The sequence below is a fragment of the Solanum tuberosum genome, unplaced genomic scaffold (assembly GCF_000226075.1).
Source record: "Solanum tuberosum cultivar DM 1-3 516 R44 unplaced genomic scaffold, SolTub_3.0 scf00284, whole genome shotgun sequence".
NCBI lineage: Eukaryota > Viridiplantae > Streptophyta > Magnoliopsida > Solanales > Solanaceae > Solanum > Solanum tuberosum.
Genome location: NW_006239212.1, coordinates 422,130 through 447,518, shown reverse-complemented (window position 1 = coordinate 447,518; position 25,389 = coordinate 422,130). Strand labels below are relative to the sequence as shown.

General features: G+C 33.9%; 2 protein-coding genes across 3 annotated transcripts; one reads left to right on the top strand and one right to left on the bottom strand.

Moving 5' to 3' along the window:
* On the bottom strand, window positions 1-9,209 carry LOC102595372 (citrate synthase, mitochondrial). 2 transcript variants are annotated; one of them, NM_001318632.1, is given in 30 exon segments: window positions 12-499; window positions 591-642; window positions 729-793; window positions 796-802; window positions 1,493-1,521; window positions 1,523-1,543; window positions 1,626-1,733; window positions 2,287-2,388; window positions 3,080-3,166; window positions 3,363-3,405; window positions 3,540-3,668; window positions 3,986-4,063; window positions 4,140-4,189; window positions 5,293-5,360; window positions 5,363-5,375; window positions 5,597-5,604; window positions 5,607-5,633; window positions 5,636-5,660; window positions 6,040-6,153; window positions 6,265-6,278; window positions 6,281-6,290; window positions 6,292-6,330; window positions 6,407-6,424; window positions 6,426-6,440; window positions 6,442-6,445; window positions 6,447-6,472; window positions 6,776-6,817; window positions 8,656-8,718; window positions 8,841-8,915; window positions 9,163-9,209. In NM_001318632.1, coding segments are annotated over 29 exon segments (1,398 nt in total). In that variant the 5' UTR covers window positions 8,892-8,915; window positions 9,163-9,209; the 3' UTR covers window positions 12-409.
* A 3,551-nt stretch (window positions 9,210-12,760) lies between these two features.
* On the top strand, window positions 12,761-21,332 carry LOC102595047 (cyclic pyranopterin monophosphate synthase, mitochondrial). Its single transcript, XM_006359087.2, has 7 exons — window positions 12,761-13,038; window positions 15,263-15,883; window positions 16,398-16,565; window positions 16,644-16,835; window positions 18,254-18,322; window positions 18,526-18,659; window positions 21,002-21,332. The coding sequence occupies exons 1-6, from the start codon at window positions 12,979-12,981 to the stop codon at window positions 18,607-18,609; spliced, it is 1,194 nt and encodes a 397-aa protein (XP_006359149.1). The 5' UTR covers window positions 12,761-12,978; the 3' UTR covers window positions 18,610-18,659; window positions 21,002-21,332.
* The last annotated feature ends 4,057 nt before the right edge of the window (window positions 21,333-25,389 follow it).

The following is a 25,389-nucleotide window of genomic DNA, read 5'->3' as shown; positions in this document are numbered from 1 at the left end:
AAGTTACATGGTTCATAATATCATCAAATAAGAATTAGCAAATTTAAGAAACTACACAATTGCAGTTTATTGCGTGAATCAGCCGATTACTAACTTTCCAGCAAAAGGAAGTCATTCACAAGTCTAATGGCAACCAAGAATGCGATTAATAGCATTGACCTATTATTTTTACATGCTGGATCAGCGTGTGAGGAATTCGGAATGAAGAAAAATGAATCCACTAGACTACGTTCAAAATTCAGGGACAAGGCTCGAGAAACCATACAATTCACACAAATTCAGTGAAGTTTGAACTCAAGTCGTTAACCATGAGGCGACCTATCTTGTCCCCAAGAAAGGAGTGCTTTGTCAAGCAATTATTCATAAAGATTATACATTGTGTTTTATGCTCGCGGAGATTTCAAACAATTCATGCTTTCTTGCACTGGTTCTCAAGCCACTCCATTGTGACACTCTTTGGCCTCTCTAGCGGCAATCCAAGAGCTCGGTCCCAAATTAGCTGTAAAGATGAAGTATTAGTAGAATTTCTAGGGAAGTCAACAGAAAGACTAGAGAAAGCACCACTAAAAAACAACCATAGTAGAAAGTACCTGAGAGCAAATGCCAAGAGCTCTTGATACGCCAAAGAGGACCGTATAATATCTGTACGAGAAAAGATCGAAGGAAGAAATTAGTTTTTTAGATCCATTTACATAGTCAATTCTGTGAGCAATATGAATCTGTCATACCTTGCTTCAGTTAAACCATAATAGTTCAACAACACACCACTGTGGGCATCAACATTTGGCCAAGGGTTTTTAACCTGCAAAAGAATTCCCAGTCAATGAACAAAAAGCATTCTGCCGACAGAGACATGAAATGCCAAATGTATAGCAGCTCAGAAAGAGCATCAACAAAAGAAGACAACAGCTTATGGGATAATCAGAAAACAAAGCATAATTAGAGTTCATGGAAGTTCCATATGAAATAAGAAGGCTGAGGAAAAATCCTAGAGATCATACAATGATTCTGAGAAAATCAAAATGACTACTGAGATAAGGGGAAAATCTTACATACAATTGATAAGGTACCAATACCTCACAAAATCCCACTTTCAGCCGACAGCCATGCGTAAAAAGTGATAATCTATGTTTCTCGGACTCTTCAAAAATGTCAACTGGTGCGTGTCGGATTCTCCAAAAGTAGTGTATTTTTGGAGAATCCGACACGGGTGCGGCATCAAAAGTGAAGAGTCCATGCAACTTAGGTGATAATTACCTAACAACCTGAAAGATGCACTTGAGTTCTTCCAAAATTTTAATCCATATTTTAAGTTCTTTCAAAAATTTAAGTCAATCATCTTAGTGGAGATTTAGGGTAATTAGTAAAACTTGAATGCCGACCCCTTCCTCCAAATGAAAATAAATAAATAAAAATAGACGTACAAACGATCATGCTAAACTGCTATTACAGGCTGAAGCAATATCAGTAACAATGTAAATGGAAGATTTACTTTGCCAAGTTCTGTAAGAACAGGAGGAACAACTTCGTAGAGTTTTGAAACCTGCAAGAACGAAAAGCCAAGATCAAACACATTGAATCAAGGAGTATCCTCAATGTACAGCTTCAGGCTTCTAAGAACTAACCAGTTGAAACAGTGGATCTTCAGGCAAATGCTTCATAGCGAACTCTCTCTGGCATGTATATCTTGGATCAGTCTTTCGCAGAACTCCATGTCCAAAACCAGGGACAACCTGCAATTTGAGAACGATAGATGGGATCGTGACTATAAAGTTCTCCATCATCTACCCAACCAACATCTAAACTCCCAGAAAGAGGGGGAGAGAGAGACAGACAGACAGAGGCGGAGAAAGAGACTATGTTGTACATATATACATACGTACACATGTATAATATATATATACATACAACACACACACACACATATATATATATAGCGAGAGAGAGAGGACAGTTTTTTTAAAAGACTCAACAGTCAACACATTAAGATATGAAGAATAAAAGCTAAGAAAAGGTTTTGTTTGAGACTAAGTCAACTACCAAATCTCATTTGAGTAAAGTTCAGTAACCCTGATGAGAAGAGCAGTCGGCGAGACAAATAGAATGTGTTAATCATTTTTTCGAATACTGTATGAAATATAAAAATGACGCTGACGGAGAATTAACTCTTTGAACCTTAGTAACATGTGATGGCAAGTCAAAATTTTCATCTAAAGTGTGAGCTCCAATTGGTTGAAAAATAAAATTAGCAGTCACATAGAAATATGCAGAGAACTTAAATACTACCTTGCCACTGTTCAATGTTTTCCAAACATAGTCTTTCAACTGCTCTTTGGAAATGTTCTCCCCACATTCTTCTACAACAGATTTTATCCATAGCAAAACTTCCTGATGGAAAAGCAGAAAGTGGCAGCTGGGTCAACTTAGCAGATACAGAATGCAAATATAATAAATAATACACTAAAATTATATCTAATCAACTGCTGTTTGCTGGAAATTTTTGAATTTAATAGAACCAGACAAAAAGACATACCATCTGGACTGATGAAACATTTATGTCATTGTGTAACATAGATAACAGAAACAAACAGAATCTTTAAATGAGGGAGGAAAGCATACTTAAATTATTGGACCATATGATAAATGAATGGAATTTATTTGGACGAGTGAATAATTTTACTAAACAGCTGGCCAAATAAGCAGAGATTTTCCATCAAATTATAGAGTCCGTTTTGGTTTTTCATTCATATTGTAGATGGAAATTATTTATTGAGGCATATGGTGCAGCACCAACAATGGCATGTTAATTGTGAAGAATATTAGTTAGAGAATAGAGCTTGTTTATCTTAATAACTAAAAGTTTTGTCCTCCAGGCTCATTGGAATTTCACATATCTTTTTCCAACTTAAATCGCACATCATTTCGTTTCAGATTTTCATCCCTCCATTTATTTGAGCCTCGGGCAATGGGGATGAATATTAAATACGCAGATGACAAAAGGAAATTTCAGCAAGGGAAATACCTAGTGTGCAATCAAAGCAGTATAGAAGAAACAACAACTGTAAAGCAGACAAAGCACCTGATTGGCTAAACCATGAAGTGGTCCGGCTAAACCATTCAAAGCAGCGGCAAAGGAGAGGTAAGGATCTGACAAAGCACTAGCAACCTGAATTGAAGTACAATTAGTGCTACTGAAAAACCTGACCATAGAATGTTGACTTATGAAAAAACATGGACAAAAACAAGGCTTAAGCTATTGGAAATGCATATTCCCACTTGACATAGAACTCTATGTTAAGAGTTAAAACCACTAGTAAACACTTAGTTTCTCCATAAACCACAGAGTGAAGTAAAGAACGCACCAAGTGACCGGTGTGAGCACTGACATTACCACCTTCATGATCACTGCAACACAACAAAATCAATACCAACTAGTTATAAAATGCAGGCAACTGGAAATCCTGGTTGCCAGGAAAGACGTTAAATACTCAGAAGCAGGTATCATAAAATAGTTATAATAATTCAGGACTCAAATTAACCTGTGTATTGTGACATAGAGCCTCATAAGTTCATGCATTTCAGAGCTACTGAAACCAAGCATGTGAGCAAAATTTGCACCATAATCCAGGGATTCATCCTTAGGTATAGTGTCGCCATTCTTGTACATCCTTCACAAGTGCAAACAAAAGGATCAGTTTGCACAGTTTCAAAGACTAATTTCCATGTAAGCATTAAAACCTTAGTTGCGCGGACTCTCCACTTTTGATGCCGCACCCATCTCGGATTCACCAAAAATACATTATTTTTGGCGAATCCGACACGCACCCGTTGGCATTTCTGAAGAGTCCGAGTTTAAAACCCAATAACAGAAGGCTACTAAGCAGAGAAATCAGATTAGGAAATTATCTTCTTCCAAGTGCAACATATATGAGGATAAAAGAGAATACGAAAATAAAAACTGGTATATACCATACTATTATCTGACCTGCGATAAACATAAGCAGCAACAAGTGGAACTTGAGCAATCAGATTCATGGAATCCTCATATGTTGGTTCCCAATACCTAATGACACAACATTGTTAGTGTTTTCCTGGAAAACAAATAACCAGCTTCAAGAGATGACTTTGACGAGGCTCACTTTGATTTGTGAATCCCTTTCTCGTATGCCTTTTGAAATTCACTTTGAACCTACAGAGAAAACAAGGTAGTGAATTGGTGGTTGAAATCTCCTAATAAGACAGCAACAGACGAAACCACCATTTTCTTGAGCTAAATACAGATGAGATTCCTTCTTTCATCTTTTAATTCCAAGGTTCTCAAAGATCCACAAAACAGTAAGACAACAGAATATGAATTTCAACACTCAGAGCTGCTTCATGATGCTACATATCTCTTCTTCTTCTGTTTTGCTTCTTTTTTTTTTACAAGGGAAACCCGCAGCCGCTACCCTTTGGCTACGCATAGGGTAAAACTCTCACTTCTATGCAATAGCTCGCAAACCACACAGGTGAGGTAACCCGCACTAGGCAAGCCCGGTGTAACGAGCTCGACCCAGAAGGCAAACCCCTTGCTTCGCTGGCAAGGGGTTTCAAACTTGAGACCTTCAACATGGAAGTCCCAAGCCCAAACCATTGGGCCACCCCGAAGCACTTAGGAACCATTTAGCCATAGATAAGATTCCAAATATTTGAAATAATATTTGGAGATTATTTTGAATTACTCTTCAAACTTGAAATATAGAATTTGAGGTTTGAAAAAAAAAACATTTTTAGGCTTTTCAAATTCACTCACAAAATTTCAACTGTATGTTGATGTCCAATCACAACTTCAACCTTTCAATACCCTTTTTCAACTTCAACTCAAAATACAACATTTTTCAAATCTCAACAAATCATGTCCAAAACACCTACTTAAATCTCCCAAAACTCACTTAAAAGAGATGAAAGTATGAATAGTTCGGCCTTTCGCAGGTGGAAGAAGGGACAAGCTATCCTTGATTACACGACAAGTCACCAAAATTTTTAGTACATATGAAGTGTCACTACAGATTCCAAGTTCACCAAGCCAATAGGTGCAGGCATCAAATAAAACATTACAGCACCAGGTTAACCAACTTCACACCCTATATTTTGTTGAGAAGCACCCAAATCGTCTGTTGTGAAGATCAAGTGTTGGTAATGAAGATCAGAAAGGTCAGAATCAAATCAAAGGATCCATGTTTAATTGTGAATGCATGATATTTAGGAAATTACTGAAAGCACAAACAGATAATTAAACAGTTCAAATTTCACCTGAAGAGCCATGACTCCAGTAGCAAACTGGGTCATTGGATGAGCTGTGACTGGTAAGGCATCAATAGTTTTGTATACATGATCTGCAGCAATAAATTTACGGATAAAACCTCAGAAAAGGAAAAGCATCAAGTGGTGCGATGAATGAATATTTTTAGCAAGTGCAATGAATGAATATCATGCAACTGAATTTATAATTAAAAAGGTTCAAATTTAAGGAGTGATAACTATATTGTAAAAGCCAAAGACTAGCAGCACCCAATAAAAAAATGAACAAGAAAATACAATAGGACAACTAACATACCAGGGATAGTAGCCCGACTCTGCAATTCCTGAGACAATGAATTCACTTGCTCTTTTGATGGCACCTTCACAAGAGTATGAGAGAGAAGATAAGTATAGTCTTAAAATCTAAGCATGTATAATAACCACCTCAAGGACTCCTATAGTAATTTTTCTAGACAAGTCAGACTCAGTTTTGCACACTTGCAATATTATATAACTAGAGTAGATCCGGCTTCGTGTGCATGAGAAAAAGAAATCTATCTACTTGCACAGAAGGGGAAACTCAGTCCAAACACAGGGCTTAAGAGCTGTTAAACAGAGAATCTTTGAAGTGCCTTACAAATTCATACTTTGAACTCAATTTCAATAAAAACTAGAGCAACATCGTGAAGCAGTTCTAATGAATATTATTTCAAATTCCCTATGTGATAGGGTAAATTAAGCACTCAAGAACTCACTCACCTTTCCTGTTAAAAGAAGCCAGAGAAGACCTTCAGGCAAGGGCTCACCCCCAGGCTTTGCTGCAGGTAATACCTTTTGGCATTCAGGTATAGACAACCCCCGGAAGCGAATTCCCTGAAAGAATATAGTAAAGGTAATGAATGGCACGACAGCAATCACAGAAACTAATATGATTTTGTGATTGACTTGCATTCATTATGGGATACAGATTAGGTAGAATGTAACCTCATCAGGGTCAAGTAATGAGGTTTCCCACAGTAATCCTGTCATTCCTCTCATTCCACCAAGAACCTTTCAAATTGAACAAATGTCAATCCAGATTTACAGCATATTCCCAAACTTATGTTTAACTAAAAACTTCTGTTACCATATCAACTGTGATGTTCCCCAATTGAACCTTTCCATATTCTGACTTGATCTTTTTCAGGCGATCCTAATGAAAAAAGAAAATAATTACGAGAATTATAGAATCAGAAATATACATATATCACATGATAGATGATCTCACATCTCACAACTTTATGAAAGCCCCTCTCAGTGTATACAAAACATGAGACTTCTTTTTTTCTATATAGAAAATTTTCATGAGAAGAGAGAAAAAACATGTTATGATGGAAACATTCTCCCGTGTAGTTTAGGGGAAAAGTAGAAACTGTGAAGTAAAGCCCCAGTATACACAAACTTAAGCTCTGGAATCAAAGGGAACTAAAGAGGTAAGAAATGAATCTATATATACCTGTTGTTCAGGAATCAATTCTTGCAGCTCAGAACGCAGATCCTATATCAAATAAAATTATTAATTGAATTATATGGGAATATTAAGAAGAAGTGTAAGAATTAATTAAAAGATGAAGGGGTAACACATTTTGCATTTATCATTTCAAGTTCACAAGTACTTTAAAATTAGACATCGCTTGTATACTCGCCTGCCTAAATAATTTGTCCTCTGGCATAGAAAAACAAAATAGCATACAAAGGGCAGGAGAGGTTCAGGTGGAAATTTGTAGACTGGCTATTACAAATCAAAGTTGAAAAGAAAGAAGGTAAGTAATCAACCACACAATGACAATTAGCCTAGGTTTTAATGCAAATGTGTATCCTCACTTGTCTATTTTTCCTCTGTGGTATTGCAATGAACACGAACAATGTGTTGCACAAAATAAAGGACACAGTAATGCTTGAGATTTGTGCTTCACTGGACTAGCCAATATACAACAATAATATCAGGTGACATCTGAAAATCCGAGACAAAAACTGCGACACTTTGAGAGCCCTATGACTGCATTACAACCTAGCATGAGCCATCACCTTCAAGAGTTTGAAGAAAATTAGCTGGCCTAGCGTATAATTTAGCTTGTAACATCAAATGCATCCTCAAAATTAATTTGCTTACACACTGTCAAGACTCAAGACTAGTCAAGTGGAAGATTAACTTGACCCAAGAAAGCCATATCAAAGAAAAACCAGTATTTCATTATCTTGGGAATCAATTTTGTTAACAAGATGTCAGATCCTAAAAGACACCATAGTGTTTCAGCAGTGTTTTCACTGCAAAATCTATATTTCCATATAGGATGTTATATAAGCTAGAGCCCAGGTGCTTAATGATGTAGGGAAATTAATTTTAAAACACTATGAGATGCTCAAACCACCATTTCATACTCAGATAATGGTCTGCAAAATCCAGATAATAAAAAATGAAAGAAAAATAATACTAGTTAACTTATGAACTATAAAGTAGCAAAAACAAAGCTGGTGGTTTCGGAGTAACGAACTTAAAAATTCAAAATGATAGTCTCCTTCGTAAACGGTTATGGAGATCGAGATTCAGAATGCAGGATCAAGTGCTGGGGAGAAAAAGTCATAGAAACCAAGTTTGGGATCCTCAATCAGTGGATAACAAAGTCCCCATCTAACTCGTATGAATTCTATGTACAGAAAACAATCAGGTCACATTGAGAGGATTTTGGGCAACACCTATTTTCTGTTGGGAGACGGAAGGAAAATAAGCTTTTGGCATGATTCTTGGTGGGTCATATCCCTCCCAATCAACAATTCCCAAAACTCTTTTCATTAACTTCCAATCAGGTAGCTCTTGTTGCTGATTGTTACCACAATCATGGATGGAAATTAGATTGTCCGAAGGAATTGCACTGATTGGGAATTCAACTGAGTTTGCATATTGGTACAAAAGATAGGATCCCTGTCCATCTGTCCTAATAAACAAGACTGCCTATGCTGGAAAGGTACAAAAGTGGTTTTTTCCCTGTCAAGTCATGCTCCTCTATCCTTCAGGACAACCCTATCACAGGCACATTTTTGCCTTGGAAACACATTTGAAGAAGCTGTGCACCAAATAAAATCCAACCTAGAATTTTCATCTTCATTTCTAACATTATGATATGAACTGCTTCAGTAGAAAAAACACAATAACACCTATCACCTTCCAATATCAAGTCGCTCCACAACAAACAATGATTGGTTACATTCAAAATATTGATTATTTTAAAAATCATACAACTGATCCAAACTAGCTTGGTAATTGAATAATATGTAATCACAAAGTAACCAAACAGCTCATTAATATTTTTCGCAGAGGGAGACATTAGAACTTACAAGACCAGAAGAGGTTTGGACTTGAAGCCAGCGCACAGAATTGCTAACATTTGACTGTTGGACCTATATTTCAATAATGAATTGAATTTAGATCAGGAACATACATACTTCAATTTTTTTTAAAAAACTATTCAAATCATTAATCCATCACATGAACAACAATTATTTTTTCCTTTGCAACTCACCGCTCGAGAGCGAAGCTTTGACAACAACGAAACGCTACGATAGAACACCATTGCTCGCGAAAATAAAAAAATTAACTGAATCACAAAGTTAAATTAGTCACAAGTATCTGTAAATGATTCATCAAGACAATCGCCAGTGCAAAATAGTAGAAAAATCCATATAAACGTGCATTTCAAAAAGGAGGATACCGGAACGGGATTGTTCAAACTCAGCCAAAAGGTAGAAATAGATCACCAGCTAATAATTTCAAATAAAATCGTAAACGCAGATCAATTCGATGAACAGATTCTGGAAATGGCGATTGAAAAGAAGGATGCTTACCTTTTACCAGTGGGAATAGATCTCAAGTAGGCTGATGGAACGAAAAAGAACTTGCTCCTCTAAAGTCCTGTGCGGTTCGTTTTATTTGACCGGAGTATTTTTTTTGCACCAAAAAGAAAAAAAAAGTGTTTTTTTGCTTAAAAAGAAAAATATATAATTATTCAATCCAAATGGTCTTTTGACTTCAAATATTGAAGGCGTCGAAAAGGCAAAATAAAGCTAAGAAGATTTCCAATAAACTAAAAATTTCTTTTGCAAAGTTTAAAATATCAAGCAGCTATTTTTTTTTATTTTCTTTTTTGAGCCAAAACAATGGCATACTACTAAAGAAAATTAAATAAAATAAAAAATAAATGGTGAATAATGCAAAAATAATGTGTGTTTTTAGGCTGCGGGTTAGCCGCCAGAATAGCACTCCATTATGACTTTTGGATCTCCCCATCCGACAGAATTATGATTTTTCAATAAACTCTCTTTTGAAAATTAATTAATCTAAGCACGACCTGTGCCAAACTTGTCATGGGTATTTCATATTCCATGAAATTCTCTTTTATGCTAGACACATTCTCCTATTATTATTATTATATTATGAAAAAATAAGAGAATTCAAATAGTAGAAATAGATAATAGGAGTAATAGATAGATATAGTAGATAAATATTAGTTGGATTAATAAATGATGAGTATTTTTTATTATAAAAGTTTAGGTGATTTTTGAATTTTTTAAAAATTTCAAATATTAGAATTTGGCCCAAATACTATTTTTTTTAGTATTTGGGAACTTAGGATTCTTGGCAAATATCATTATACGCTGTAATATCTTTTTTTATTTTATTTTTCATTCGATGTTTGAAGTCCACATTGGAGCTCCGACTAAATTTGGATCGCGCTCTGCAGGGGCATTCGGGGATGACGCTCACAACAGAATTTTCTCCATACCCAGAGCTCAAACTCAAAACCTTTAATTAAGGGTAAAACACTCCTAGAAGTGCGCCACAATCCATGTTGGTTATACACGGCATGACTTGCAATATCATTATACGCCAACCTTGAACCTTGTACGAATTAATGTATCTATGGCACATTAAAATGATCCTCTATGTACTGGATCATTTTGTTTAGCTTAATAATACTATCTCTCTTCCTGTGTATTAGTCCACTTTTGAATTGATACACTTATTAAGAAAATAATGATTGACATAGTAAGTTTACCATCTTATTCATATTAATTAGTAAAAACTTAAAATTTTCAAGAAATTTTACATTTTTCAAAGTAATTAATTGAGGGTATAATAGGTAAAGAAATTATTTTTTCTTAATTTGTCAAAGTAAATATATAATCAGGGATAACTAAAAAAAATGGACAAATAATTTAGGATTGAGAGAATAATATAAGGCTTCCTTTTAGAAAGAAAAAAAAAACACTAAATTTTTGAATAAAATAATAAAACATTGATCAGAATGTACTAGCGAAAAATCACAAAAAAGGAAACAACACAAAATTAATTTTATGTTGAAAGTGGTCAGACAGAATAAAACAAAATATGTTATTTCAATTTTCGAATCTAACCAAGTTAACTCAAATTTAAATTTCTATTTTCTTACTAAATAAATCCTCATAGTTTAATAGTGAAATTAAAAAAGGGAAACTTCTTATTTCACTAACCCTTTCTAATGTCTCAATATTTAAAAGGTATTTTCATAAACAATGCATGGAAAGGAGGAGACGAGAGGGAGTTGTTCAGATGGTAAGCACCCCTCACTTCTAACCCGAAGGTTGCGAGTTCAGTCACCAAAGGAGCAAAAGGGGTGAGAGCTCCTAGGGAGGGTAAAAAAAAAAAATCCAAAAAAAAAGAAAGAAAAAAACATGGAAATGAGGAAAGAGAAACCAAATTTTCCTTAAGATATAATGGTGAATAATTATCATCTGAGAATTAATCAATAGCGAACTCGTAATTTAAAGAATTAAAATATACTTTATCATAATTTTAATTAATTTAAAATAAACAAAGTATACATGTATTTAATTTGTATGCTTGCCCAACAACAACCACTAAGGTATGTAAAGGTACCATGAAAAGATCTTTAATGAGTACTTTTTTTATCTTTGAGTAAACAATTCGGAAAACATAAATAAGTATTATTTGTTGTTTGTGTCATTTAATTCTTCACCACAAGTGAAATTCATATAGTAAATTAAAATTAAAAATTATTATAACAAGTAAAATTAACATAATATTGAAAAAATTATGTAGACGATGATATATAAAAATGAAAAATTCAAGTATGACTTCTTTTACAATTTGGAGAAGGATCTTTCCATGACGAAGCATCAGATTCCTTATTCTGGTGATGAATAATATAATAAAGATAGAGAAGCCATGTGCAAGTGATCAGGTGCTCTGTCCTTCAAATTTGGAATCTTATTCCCGACAATTTTAAAAGTATTAAATCGGTTTGTTTTTTATTTTGATTAATAATTGATTCAAATCGACCTGTAAATATTTATCACCATTCATAATCATCATTCTCAGCAACACCACCGTTGTTGGTAATTGCTATTATCAATTGTCATCACCGCTTATTTACAATTATCACCAATCATCATAACCATAAAAATCACAAATCACAACATACAAGTAACATTACGGCCACCATTATATATCGTCAACCAACGTCATCATCCATTGGTCATATTTGATATAACTTGCATTCAACATTACTGTATTCATAATACAATTATCAATTTCTACTATCAATTGTCATTATCACTAGTTGTTACCCACGTACAACAACATCATTAGCCAACACAATCCTCAATTGACACTTGCAACAACCATTGTCGTCAAATATTTATTTATTTTATCACTATAATTAAATTATATATATTTATATATATATTAATACTATTAAAGTGGATAATATACTCACAATCAATGGGTTCAATCGATCTTAATACATTTGATATATATATATATATATATATATATATATCTTACTATTTTAAGAGATAAAGATTAATTTTGGATGTATAATTTTAAAAGTTAAGCATGTTGGTTGAAGTGGAATAAGTCGAGAAAATGGTTAAAATAGGTATTGTTTTAAAAAAAATAGTTTAAAATAAATATTCTATTTAAGAAAAATTTAATAAAAAAAATATTTTAATTGGTTGAGTGACTTTTTATATGAAATATCAATAATTGCATGATTTTTGGATCATAAAACAAAATTGAATAACCTTGTAAGAAAACTATCCTTATAATTAAATGACTTCCTAAGAAAACTATTCTTAATTAGTTAATTAAGTGACGATCTGAGTTAGTGACTACAACTTACTATAAATTGTATTTTATATTCCACTTTGATATTTTGAGATCTCTTTTTCATCTACAATTTATGATTTGAACTATTCAAAAATAAAGTTTATTCACAATATTTAAGTCTAATTTGCGGAATAAGACAAAAATGTTAATTGATTAAACTTAAACTAATTATGGAATATACGTATTTATTGATTTTAAAGCTGTCGATTAAATAAAATATTTTTAGCCGATATAACTCATTTAAAATGTGGTGCGAAGTGCGTTGGGAATGAAGGTAGTAGGTAGTGTAATTAGGTGAATGGAAAAGTGAAAAGGATGAATGTTGACCTTGAGCGTATCTCAAGAGACAGATCCTCTTGGTGGTGACGCAAAATTTACAAATATAGAGAAAGAGCAGAGGCGTCTCACTGGCCTTACTAATCTTTTCTCTTCGTTCTGCATAATCCAAAATTCAACAGAAGATCAGGATTCTGGGCTTCTTCTGCTTTTTGCAAATGCGGCCTTCTATCTTTAGATTCTTCCACTGGCATCTCCGTCACAACTCTTTAACCTCGGTATGTTCGTCCATTTTTACCTTTATCCTCTTTTGCTTCGTTCAATTTTCGTTTGAACAGGGTTTCAGAAGAAAAAATATACACTGTAATCAACTGTTAATAGCTCATGTATACCGTGTATGTATTATGCTGTTGAATTATATTATCCGATTTCGCTTAACTCCGCCTTTTGATTTCTGTTTCATGGTCTACTCTGTTACATAGTGAGGTTATGTGAGTTTGATATAATAAAGTTTGGAGTTTCGGAACTCGAATTATATGAACTAATCCTATGCTACTTATGAGTAGATTTCATATGAGATGGGGGTGGTATAGCCCTTCTTGAGAGAGAAATCTATTTGCCTTGTTTAACAGACCTTTAGTTTCTACCTGCTATTCTTATATGCATTTGGAAATATAACCATTATTGTTTTCCTCCTATTGGTTGATATGCTTACTCACACATTGAATGTGACATATGGATCATGTTCAGGTACAACATTTCTCAAAAAGCCGAACGCATGGTGAATGTTTTACTACCTTTTTTTTTTTTAGATTTTGTGCACTAATTAGCTCTTTTGATTTAAAGGGATTTACAAATATTTGATGCGTTCATTTTATTTGTTGTGGATTGTTTCTCTAGTTAGGCAATTGATTTTGTTCCTCACGTTCCTTTCCATTTCCTGCAATAAAACATGTACAATTCTTTCACACACACCAAAAAGTGAGATTACAGATATTTCATGGCTGTGATTTCTTCAATGATTCACCATATTGACATGTATGCAGTAATTATTTAGGTTTTACAAATTTAGAATTAGACCTTTTGCATATCTTGGTTAATGAAAACAAGAAGAATACTGTGATAAAACATGAACAGCACTTTGGTTATTGGCATGTCTATGATTTCTTCAATTATTCGTCATATTGACATGGATGTGGCATCATTTGGAAGTTGTAGAAGTCCACGGTTCACAATTGACCCGTTGCGTGCTAAGAAAGTCTTATGCTAAGGCTATTTACAAGCTAAATCTCAACCTACCTAGGCTGGTCAGCTTCTAGGTTCCTCGGACTCTTCAAAAATGTCGACGGAGACGGACGCATACCGGATCCTCCAAAAATAGTGTATTTTGGAAGGATCTGACACGGGTGTAGCAACATTTTTGGAGAGTCCAAGCAACTTAGGTCAGCTTTATGAGCACAAAATCTAAGGGCATAGGTGATATAATTCGAGATATACATGACAATGGAATGTACAGTAATAACAATTGAAAGCAAAAACTAAGATAGATTTCTATTAGCAGTAACCAACAAATAGTTTGAAAGAGTTTAACTAGAAGAATCTAGAACTTGGATGTGCGTCTCAGGAAGCAATCAACGTACGAACTCGATCCCTTCCGAAGAATGACAAAGTAGAATCCAAGATAGATATAATAAAGGAGATAACCGTCAGGAAATCTCATTCCTTGGAAACATGTAATCTGAAGTTGAGCATGAACCAACAGAGCCGATTCTCTGTCAAAATAGTTCTCTAATCTCAAGATACCCAAAAATTTTCATAAATGAACCCAACGCTTTTTATACTTGAATTGGATAAAGACAAAAATACCCCCAAGATAAAAAATGTCTCAGTGAGTCTAGGTTGATGGTCTGGCCTCTGAGACCACTTCTAAGCTCTACACCATACATGGATAGAGTCCAAAACTTTGAGCTTTGCTGAGCATCCGGGGATCATACCAACAGGTCTTGAAGAAACAAATGTAATTTGAATTAGTCATCCTTTAAATGGTATATAAACAATAATAATGATTGTTTCAAATAAAATTTCAAGGATTTATATTTTTGTTTATAGATAAGATTTTGATAATTGAATTCAATCATGAATGTGAAACAATAAAAACAAAAAGGGGTGAACTAGCCATATCTTCTTTGTTCCTTGGAAGCAGATGACTTCCTGAAAGCTGCAGCCATCGTATTAATAGTGACAGTGCTAATATGGAAAACAATGATTGAGATCTTAAATAATGGACAAGTTGAGCTGCTCAGGCAGCCAACAGAGGTGTTTCACGTGTCTCCTGTTTCTTCGGCATTTAGGAAAACGAAAAGACAGCTACATGTATTTTACTTCCAACTGCCAGCATCCTGGCCCTCTTTCTTGGTCCTTCACTTTTCTTCTCCATTTGTTTATGCAGATATCACTATTCCTCAAGTGTTTATTTGCAGCTAACTGATAGTTAATTTACAGGCTAGCTTTTCATCTAGAGCATCATTACTATCTGCAAGCAGCAGTGGTCAAAATATAACTACTAGTCATCACAATGGGTCCTTGTCAAAGATGTATTCAACTTCATGCGAGACACTGTCAGAAGATCCATCCAAAGATAGAGCTATTTCTGACATGTTGATCGATTCATTTGGAAGGATTCATACATATTTGAGAATATCATTGACTGAACGTTGTAATCTACGGTGCCACTACTGTATGCCAGCTGAGGGTGTGGAACTCACTCCTAGCCCTCAACTTCTATCTCAGGATGAGATTGTTCGCTTGGCAAGTTTGTTTGTTAGCTCTGGAGTGGATAAAATTCGTTTGACTGGTGGGGAACCAACTATTAGGAAGGATATTGAAGAACTTTGCTTACAACTATCAAACTTGAAGGGGCTTAAAACCCTGGCGATGACAACAAATGGGATTACTCTGGGAAAAAAACTTCCAAAGCTGAAGGACTCTGGACTTAATTTGGTGAACATAAGCTTAGACACATTGGTTCCAGCAAAATTTGAGTTTATGACTAGGCGCAAAGGGCATGGAAGAGTAATGGAGTCAATTGATGCTGCAGTAAAGCTTGGTTATAATCCTGTCAAAGTAAGTTATCTCTAGCATGATTATATAATGTTATTCCCCCTAGAATGATACTCCCTCCTGTGTCAGCTAAAATTGAATCTTGAGGATTTGCTTGATCAAGTTTTGGTTTAGAACCAGACTTTGTAGTTTATTTGTTGCATCTAATGTTGAGTTTTAAAGACTGTGGAAAAACTAAAACTACCAATTTAGAATAAAGAACCAGTACAAAAGAAATTAAGAAATCATGGTTAAAGTCGGATTTGTTTAACTTTCTAAATAGGAAAAAGTTGAAAAAGGGGACTAAGGCAGCACTCTCCTGTTTTGCTTCCTGATGACGCTCTTAGCGCTAGTTTATGCATGAAAATTCTGCAGCTTTTGCTTGAGATTCTTCAGATTGTACCTATGGAATGGAACATCTTTTTGAGGACTTGATTTGAAAAACAAGCTTCTGTCGAAATAAGTTTTTCAACTCTGTCTGATAGTCTGCTCCGCGTTACGTTATTTATGTTTTGTTTTGGTGTGTGCTGCAAATCAGGTAAATTGTGTTGTAATGCGTGGATTCAATGATGATGAAATTTGTGATTTCGTTGAGTTGACACGCGAAAGGCCAATCAATGTCCGATTTATTGAGTTTATGCCGTTTGATGGGAATGTTTGGAATGTCAAGAAGCTGGTCCCTTATGCTGAAATGTTGGACAAAGTGGTATGGTAGACTTTGTCAGATGTTTCTCTTTTAAGTCAGTTTTGTACATTACCTAAGTCACTCAATGTTACTGAACAGGTTGAAAAATTTACAGGGCTTCAGAGAATTCAAGATCATCCCACAGAGACAGCTAAGAATTTCAGGATAGATGGGCATCAAGGCTCTGTTTCATTTATTACATCAATGACTGAGCATTTCTGTGCTGGTTGTAACAGACTGCGACTTTTAGCTGATGGAAACTTTAAAGTCTGCCTTTTCGGTCCCTCGGAGGTAATTATCTTCTTGCCTAAAATTTGTGAAAACTTGCATAGGCTGTTGAGTCATGTTGCACATATCTTCTTTTTTCTCAATTAGAGCACGTCACGCCTTGTATTGTTTTCCTCCAGCTCCATACTTCTATTTTCTCTTCTCACTTTTTTCTCTTCTTCATCAGCCTTATTACTTTGGTCTAACATTTTTTCTTACTGGTGAATTTAGCAAGGAAGGGAAAGATAGGGGAGAAAGAAGAAAGAATTTGCATTGACCTCCAACCATTAGATGCATGAGATGAAAGAATAGTAGCTGGGAAGGGGAGAGAAAATAGTAAAGCAAATACAGCAGAGTGGAGTGATGGAACTTGGTATAGCACTTCTACTCTGCTGCCGTAGATAATGAAGAAGAAAAAATGCGGGAAACGAGTCAGCAAAGAGAATAAATGAGAAACCAGGGGAGAGAATATGGTGTTTTTCACTTCCCTTCTACTAGTATACGAGAAAACTAATGGTTTTAGGCCAAAACTAGGGGGGGAGTAAAGTGTCCAAAAAATCCAAAAACCTAGAAGGATTACAATTGTTGTCACCAAAAGATCCATCTGCACTCTCAAGTCCCCCCTTTTTTTGTTTTGTCTATGCTAAAAAAAGAAGAGGAAGTCAGGAGAGAGGAGTAGCAGTGATGCAAGATATCCCTTTTTTTCTTTTGTCTATGCTATCCTTTTCTGGATTTCTTCCACTAGGATTTTAACTGTAGTTACATGTTCAATTCAATTCACTAGGGATATCCTTGGCAGAGAAAAGGAGTTGTAAAACATGAGGATGAAGATTCATATTTGACTGTCTTCTGTTCCTTGTCTCATAGGATTTGTAGGATTTTCTATGCAATTAGGAGTTTAAACTGCTCTAAAATTTACCACTAGGTTTGTCCTATCGTCTAGATATATATATATGTCATATTTGTAGACCTCAGTTTAAATAGTAAAGTTGCATCATTTTTCCACACGACTTACTACCTTGATTATAAGTTAGTATAGTGATTTTTTAATATATAATTCATCATGTATGCAGTGCCTCTTCCTCATTCCTGTTCTATCTCCTGATCGGTTGAAGAGTTTACAAGTAGGAATTATTTGGTTAGGTGAACCATGACATTCATATGATATATAAATGAAGAAATTCCTCTATAAACTTAGTCCCATTAGTGCTCCCTAGATTCTTTTGCTTTAGGCCTTCTATTTTTTCCGTTACATATTAATTTAAGGGATTCAATTTCATAGAAAGTAGACTGTAGCTTCATTAATTACTGATTTCATGGTCTCTACCTCCTTCTGTTTGATATTATTACTATGGCTTAGACATAACTATGTAGTAGATATCATGAATTGGATGTGCTTCCTTGTGTTACAACCATTTTTCTATTATTTTTGCTTTCTTCAGGTGAGCTTGAGGGATCCTATTCGTCTTGGTGAGGGTGATGATAAACTCAGGGAAATCATTGGGGCTGCGGTATGTAGCAACTAATCAGTTCCAACACAATCTGTTGCTTACATATTTGCCATTTGTATCATTTTCCTTTCTTCCTCTTATTTTGTAGTGTCATGCCTTCACCAGGGAAAAGACAAGCTTCTTTCCATATCGTTTGACATTTAAGACTCATGCTACTTTTACACTATTATCTACATTTCCTTTGATTCATTTGTCCTTTCCAGGTCAAAAGGAAGAAAGCTTCTCATGCTGGGATGTTTGATCTCGCCAAAACTCCAAATAGACCGATGATACATATTGGTGGATAATTGATGAAATATATTGGGTTTTGATGGTCAAAGTTGAATTGTACAATGACGTATGTATGCTTTTCGTTCGTCAATTTAAGCACCTTCCCTTAATTTCAGTTCAATACTTTATTTTGAAGGTTGGTGTCATTAGTGTCTATTCATTCTTAGGTTTCCACTGCGTGTTAGGAAACACAGTTTTCTGACTCTAGTCATAGTAATTTTGAAGTTTGCCTGCATAACGTCTTCTGAATCTTAGGGGTTCTCTAGTTATTTGATCCTGAGTTAGATCAGTAATTTCTCTTACGATTTTGTTCTTCTTGTGGTGTCGATAAATTATTGCTTGTAAAATTTGAGGAGCTCTCCTTTTATGAGTCGATTGGTCTCGCTCAATTGGATATTAAGAGTAACATTAAGACAAGAAAAATTCCATATTTCCAAAATCACGTTTTTGATGCTCCTTGCTAATTTGATCAAAATGTATAAATTGGTAACTTAGTGGAAATATTTCTTTTGATAATGATTAACTTATTGGAAATATTAGAAATGTCTTTTCCGTTCTTGGCCCAAACAGTGAATCATGAGATGTTTCATTTAGAGTGTTCTAAGCATGTCACCCAAGGTTTTATGTTTCATTTATGCTTTATCCAAGTCAGATAAAGATAGTTGACTTGACCCTCTAGGAAATACATCAATCTATGGGTTTGGTGGATTTAATCCTTTGGGTAGGAATCTTTTGCTTTGAATCTGACCAGAGACTTTATATTCAATTTTGTTTGGCATTTTTATGATGCTGTGTACATTATGGGCACATAAGTAGAAAGGCTTGCCTGGTCTAGTGATAAGAGCTCAACACGTGATGTGTAAGTCCGGCGCACACACTAGTTTGAGATGCACTTGTAAAGTGTCTGTTTGTAATGAGAGATAAAAAAAGTGGTGGCTTTGGGGATAAGGAATTTGAAGTTTTATAACAAGAGTTTGTTATTTAAATAGTTATGGAGATTCAAGAAAATGGAGATGAATTTTGGAAAGAGATCATTATCTCAGAATATGGTAAAGAAGATTTTTGGGATACGTGGGACAATTTTTAAGCCATCTATTAGTGGTGTCTAAAACAAATTGTTAAATTTTGGCCTGAGTTTCAAATTCTTACTAAACCGAAGGGTGGGGAATGGGTGTAAAACTATGTTTTGGTAGGATTTGTGGTTAATGATTAATAGAAAACTTACCCATTTTGTATAGTATTTCCTTGAATGAGCAATGTACAGTGGCAGAGTGCTATATAAATTCTGGGTGGCACCTGCATTTCAGGAGAAATTTTAATGACTGGGAGATGGATGATATTAGTCATTTGTCACATTTACTGGATCCTATTACTCTTGAAGGTAATAAATTGAACTCTCTAATCTGGACAACAATTGAAGACGGGGGCTTCTCTGTTAAAAGTAGCTATACTCTTCTACAGAAACAACTTGGACATTGGGACCTTACTTGGCCGTGGAAAATGTTATAGAAAACTAAAGCACCAAGGGAAGTAACTTGTTTTGGCTGGACTGCAGCCATGGATGCACGCCTAACTCAGAATATGTTGCAGAAGAGAGATTTTGTGTAGTGAATGTTACTTTTGTGAAGAAGATTTTGAGTCAACAAATCTAGTATCTTTTTTTCAACATTTGTGGAGTACAGTGGGTAATGCCTGAAACAGTCGAACAATTACATGAATGTTGGCAGAACTAGGTTGTGAACAGTAGATTTAAGATGATTTGGTGTGGAACATATGGCTAGAAAAAAATAGGAGACATTTTGATGATAAGAAACTTCACATTTTTTTTGTTACGAATAGATGTTTAGAAAGCTTGTGCTTTTGGTGTAGGAGTAGTTTGATTGATAGCATGCCCCAGTATATAGAGGTGTTTTGAGTTTTTGGGAATGTAGCTTTTGTTTGGTTTTCTTGTAAGTTGGTACCTTCTTGATACTTTTTCATTAATGGAGTTACCTTACCTTATTAAAAAAGACGGGTTTGAACCTTGCCACAGACAAAAGCTTAAGTGGAGAAAGGTTGAGGGGCCAATCCATCACTTGGGGATTTTCTGTTATAATTTTGATTTGACTTGAAGTGTATTATATTTTATATCTATATTATATATTTTTTGGGGACAAACCTGGTTCTGCTTTTTATTGACTGCAGTGCAAGGAACTTAATGACTGCCTTCTAGAAATCTATTAAGATGTTCACGATATGGTAAGAACATTGTTTTTTTGCACACCTGTTGGAAGTGTCTTTGGTTAAAAGTTGATTTTCACAATTGGAAGTGTCATTATTCTACATATGAAGTCTTTGTCAGAATAATTTTATCTTGCATTTATTCTTTTATGCTCTTTCTTTTGCTTAATAATAATACTCTGTTTCCAGGTACGCGGGCATCAAATGCACCAAGGAAAGAGAGAGAGAGGAAGTACAAGGAGAAAAAGAAAAGAGGAAGGTGACCAAACATGTGAAAATGCTGAACTTAAGCAAATAAACTTCAATTTGGATTTTCGACGCTGTGTATGAGCATGTTTCGAATACCACCAAAAAATAGTAAGGCCTGTGCAGAAAGAACCCGTGTGTCTCCGTAAATTATAGTGTTTATCTTGTATGCTATGTTGAAATAAGAAATATATACCTGTTCCATAACATGTACCATTTCTGCCCAGGCTGTTGTGATATCCTTATGAAATACACCTTAATCGTGTCTCCGTTACTGATTCCTTTGCTATATTTTTGTGATATTACTAGAGAAAAACGAAAACGTAACACCTGGTATTCTGTTGCAGTTCTTGTCAATAACGAAAATATTAGACGTTTATACTGTAAAACAGTTTTATTCTCCTATAAATGTTTTCATGGATTAATGTACTGGTCATGTTTGTCTGAAATATCGTTTGTTCTCTAGGGACAAGGAAAAACTCTATAGCCTTGACTTCTCATATACATTTTGCAATGATCTTTTAGTCCCCACTAAAGATTTACAAGTCATGTACTTACTTGTAAATGTCGATAAGGTGATATTAAGATACTTATCATGCATTTGTTGATTTGATGTAAATATCAAACAAACGGTAGGTTTGTCATGTCACACAACAAGAGATAAAATATGAAGAAACCGAAAATGATATCGAGGCCACCAACATGTTTGTATATTTACAACTAGTGATTACAAGATTCTCTTTCACACTTGGAAGTCAGAATGCAAATGTAAACCAAAGTATATTTTAATTGTCCACACATACATGATCTCTAGGTTTAAAAATTATAATCAAAGTGTCACAAAATTAAAGACGCCAACAATATTTATTGGCTTAGCAATTAATTACGTAATATTGACATCAAACAAATACGTAGAAATTAACAAAAAAATTTTACATTGAGAAGTATGAATATCTACAAAATGGAGAAAACGAGGTCAATCACCACCCACTTCTTTACAATATTAATTAATCCAAGTTCTTGTGTTAAGTACTTGGGATTTACCTTGAAGTATATATATTTTAGTTTATCAACCTTTTTTTCTTCTCTTTTTTCCGCCAAGAAATATAGTATATTGACTTGATGGCAACCGACTTAGTAATTAACTGTGATGTTCACTTAATTAATTAGTTAATCTCAAGTCAACTGATATTATATAAACTAATTTTTCATCTTTATCATTTTTGTATTCTTTAATATATCATGTAACACAAATTTATAAAATATTTAAAGTAATAAAAGCATCACCGCCAAGAAATTGATGGATTTTCCCTCCTCAAGAGTCAACTTTAAGATGGCACGAGGAAAGATTTTTACCATCTTCTCAACTTATTGCAATATTTTTTTTAATTCTTCTTAAACTATTTAATGTTAATTATCTCTTGGCTAATATGGAAGAGTATGATTGATGTTTCCTAATTCAAAATGATTAATATATTTTAACTCAATTGTCATGATCGATTATTGAGGCAAATTGCATTTACCAGACAACTTGGATTATGAAAAATTAAAAGCAACTTGAGTAGGAGTAGTATTGATTAATCTTAAATGCTTAAATAAATGATATATTTACCATCTGAACCTCTAGAGGTTATAGCTTGTAGAATAGGATAAGAAGAACAAGAATCAACTCTTATAATATAACAAAAAGAAAATAAAATCAACTCTTATATATTCAATTTTTTTAATAGCAAATTGTAGTAGAGCTATAAGCTGGAATTAATTAGGTTTAGTACTTAAGTTCTTAGTTGCAAATTGCTCTTACTTAACTAATTGACTTTTTTAGGTTTAAGCAAGGTGTCTGGTTAGGGAACACTTAAAAAAATAAATTGCTCTATAATCAAAGTTGTAGTTTTAACAATTAAATCCAAAAGTCGTTGTTTACACATTGTATATTATCCACATTATTATGTTGTGGAACCCCTCGATCTCCATTAATTTAAAGTCTTAACATTTACTCACACAACTAAGAAATACACATATTCTGTTTGCATCAATCTTATAAAGTTTTTTAGAAAAAAAAAAAGGAGGCATGAAACACTCTTTTGCCTATTAACATATCTACCTATTATTCCCTTTTCCCTTCAAATTCTAAGACTTGCATTTTTAAAAAAAATTATTCTGAAAAATGAGTCTTTTGAGCAGAAGATTTCCATTGAAAATAATCTCTCTACCACGTAAAGATAGAAATAAGATCTGCGTGTATCTCACTCTTCTCAGACCCCCGCTCGTGGGACTGTACTAGATTTGTTATTGTTATTGTTGATTCGATAAAAAATACATATTGTAGTAACCAATGCCATTACATTTAGGCCTGTGTACTAACTGCATCTGACATTTAGTTTTTCCCCTAACATTTTATGTAGTAGTATGAACAAACAGTAGATTTTGGAGTTATATATACTTAACCATATTTGCATCATTGATATGACTAACTATTTTCATACTCTTGAGGTATTTTATGAATGAGAACATTCCAAACTCCAAAGTAGTAAGAATCTTTAAATTTTTAGCTAGGCGGTAAAAAAATTAAATTCACTGTATAGATCATGTTCACGAATTAATGAAAAGTGTGCAAAAGTTATATTTATCTCATAATATATAGATGTAAAATCTCAAGTAACTTGATCATCGAAGATTAAAATCACAAATGAAATTAATGTTTGAACCGTGATAGATAGTCGTTTTCCATGTACATTGCAAACCGATGGAAATATGGAGGATTCCTAGTTAAAGAACAACTATAAATCCTAAAAAACATTCGATAGGCATTAATATCTTTTCACCAACATCACTGTATTGAGTAAAATGCTATGCTCAATAGTTCTAAACTACATTATCATATTTTTTTTTTCACTTTTTGGTTCTTTGAAATAGACAATAAGTAATTGAAACCCTTTGTCCATCTAAGAATAAATACTCTACTAAGTCGATAATCTAGGAATTCTTACTGAGGAAAAAGTTTCTAATATTTGGGTATATAAAAGTTAATTTTCTTTTTGAATGTACATATATTTATCAACTAGGACATTATACAACAAGAGCTTTCGATGCATCGAGAAATAGATAAGATCTATGAAAGGGTAAATAACAAAAAAATATATCAAAGAATAATCACAAAATGTTAACAATTAATTACAAGAATTGAAGAAAACATTATATTCACATGTATGAATCCTCTCTCTACAAATGAAAAAAAGAAAAGAAAAGTCAATCATCATCTTCCCTTTCCCCAAACCCCTTTTCCTCACCACTCCAAATCCAACCAAAAAAAAATTAGAAAAAAAAGTATAATCAAGAAGTCATTGATCATGGTCACACAATCCCCCTCACACTGTATATTGATTCGTTAAAATTATAGTATCTTTGTTTTTTTTTCTCAAGAAAATATTTAGCAAAGGGGCATCTCACCAAACATATTAATTTGAGTAGGCTTGAAATTAGGAAATAGAGGATATTGATCATGACCTAAGTCTTGAATAAATCCTTCCATTGATCCAAAGCCACTTAAAAATCCATTTGATGAATTTTCAATACTTCCATATATACCTTCTTCATGACTACTACTTTCTTCCTCTTTCATCCTATAATTATTACTAGTACTATTATCTTGATGCAACATGTTCATCACCATCATATGTTGTTGATCTTCTTGTTGTTGTTGTGGTGATGTTTCTATCTTCTTCTTTTCTTTTTTTGCCCTTTTCCCTTTGACTTCACGTGCAGCATTCTTCCCCGTTAGCCTTTGTACAAGATCACGAAAATTCTCTACGTCTGTTTTGATAATCTCTGGTGCTATTATATGAATTATTCGTATTTTTGGCTTCAATTTGGATATTGAATGTGAATCTCTATTCATCTTATAATTGTTACAACAACTTGGACTAGTGGTTGCACTTGTGGTTATTTGCTTCATCTTAATTCTTTCTCCCTTTCGATCGATTCTAAAATTTGAAACTGTTTAGAGAGAAATTTAGAAGATATTGTTGGTATTAATGTTAGAGTAATGGTGGGAAGGTATTTAAATAGGAAAAGTCTCTACTTGAGGGTTAAAATTAGTTTGGAAGAAAAAGATCTATGTTTTGCCTTTTGGAACTAAGAATTGGACGGCATTTTCTTATTGGAGAGGATTAAATATTACACCAGTCTATTAAAATAGTAGTGTAATATGATAATCCATATTTTATTGGGATTCTCTTAATTAGTTCCTTTTTAAAATTTACCAACTAGTATATATTTCTTTTTCTCCTTTTCCTCGATGAATATAATATGTTGAGTTTGTGTACTGTGTT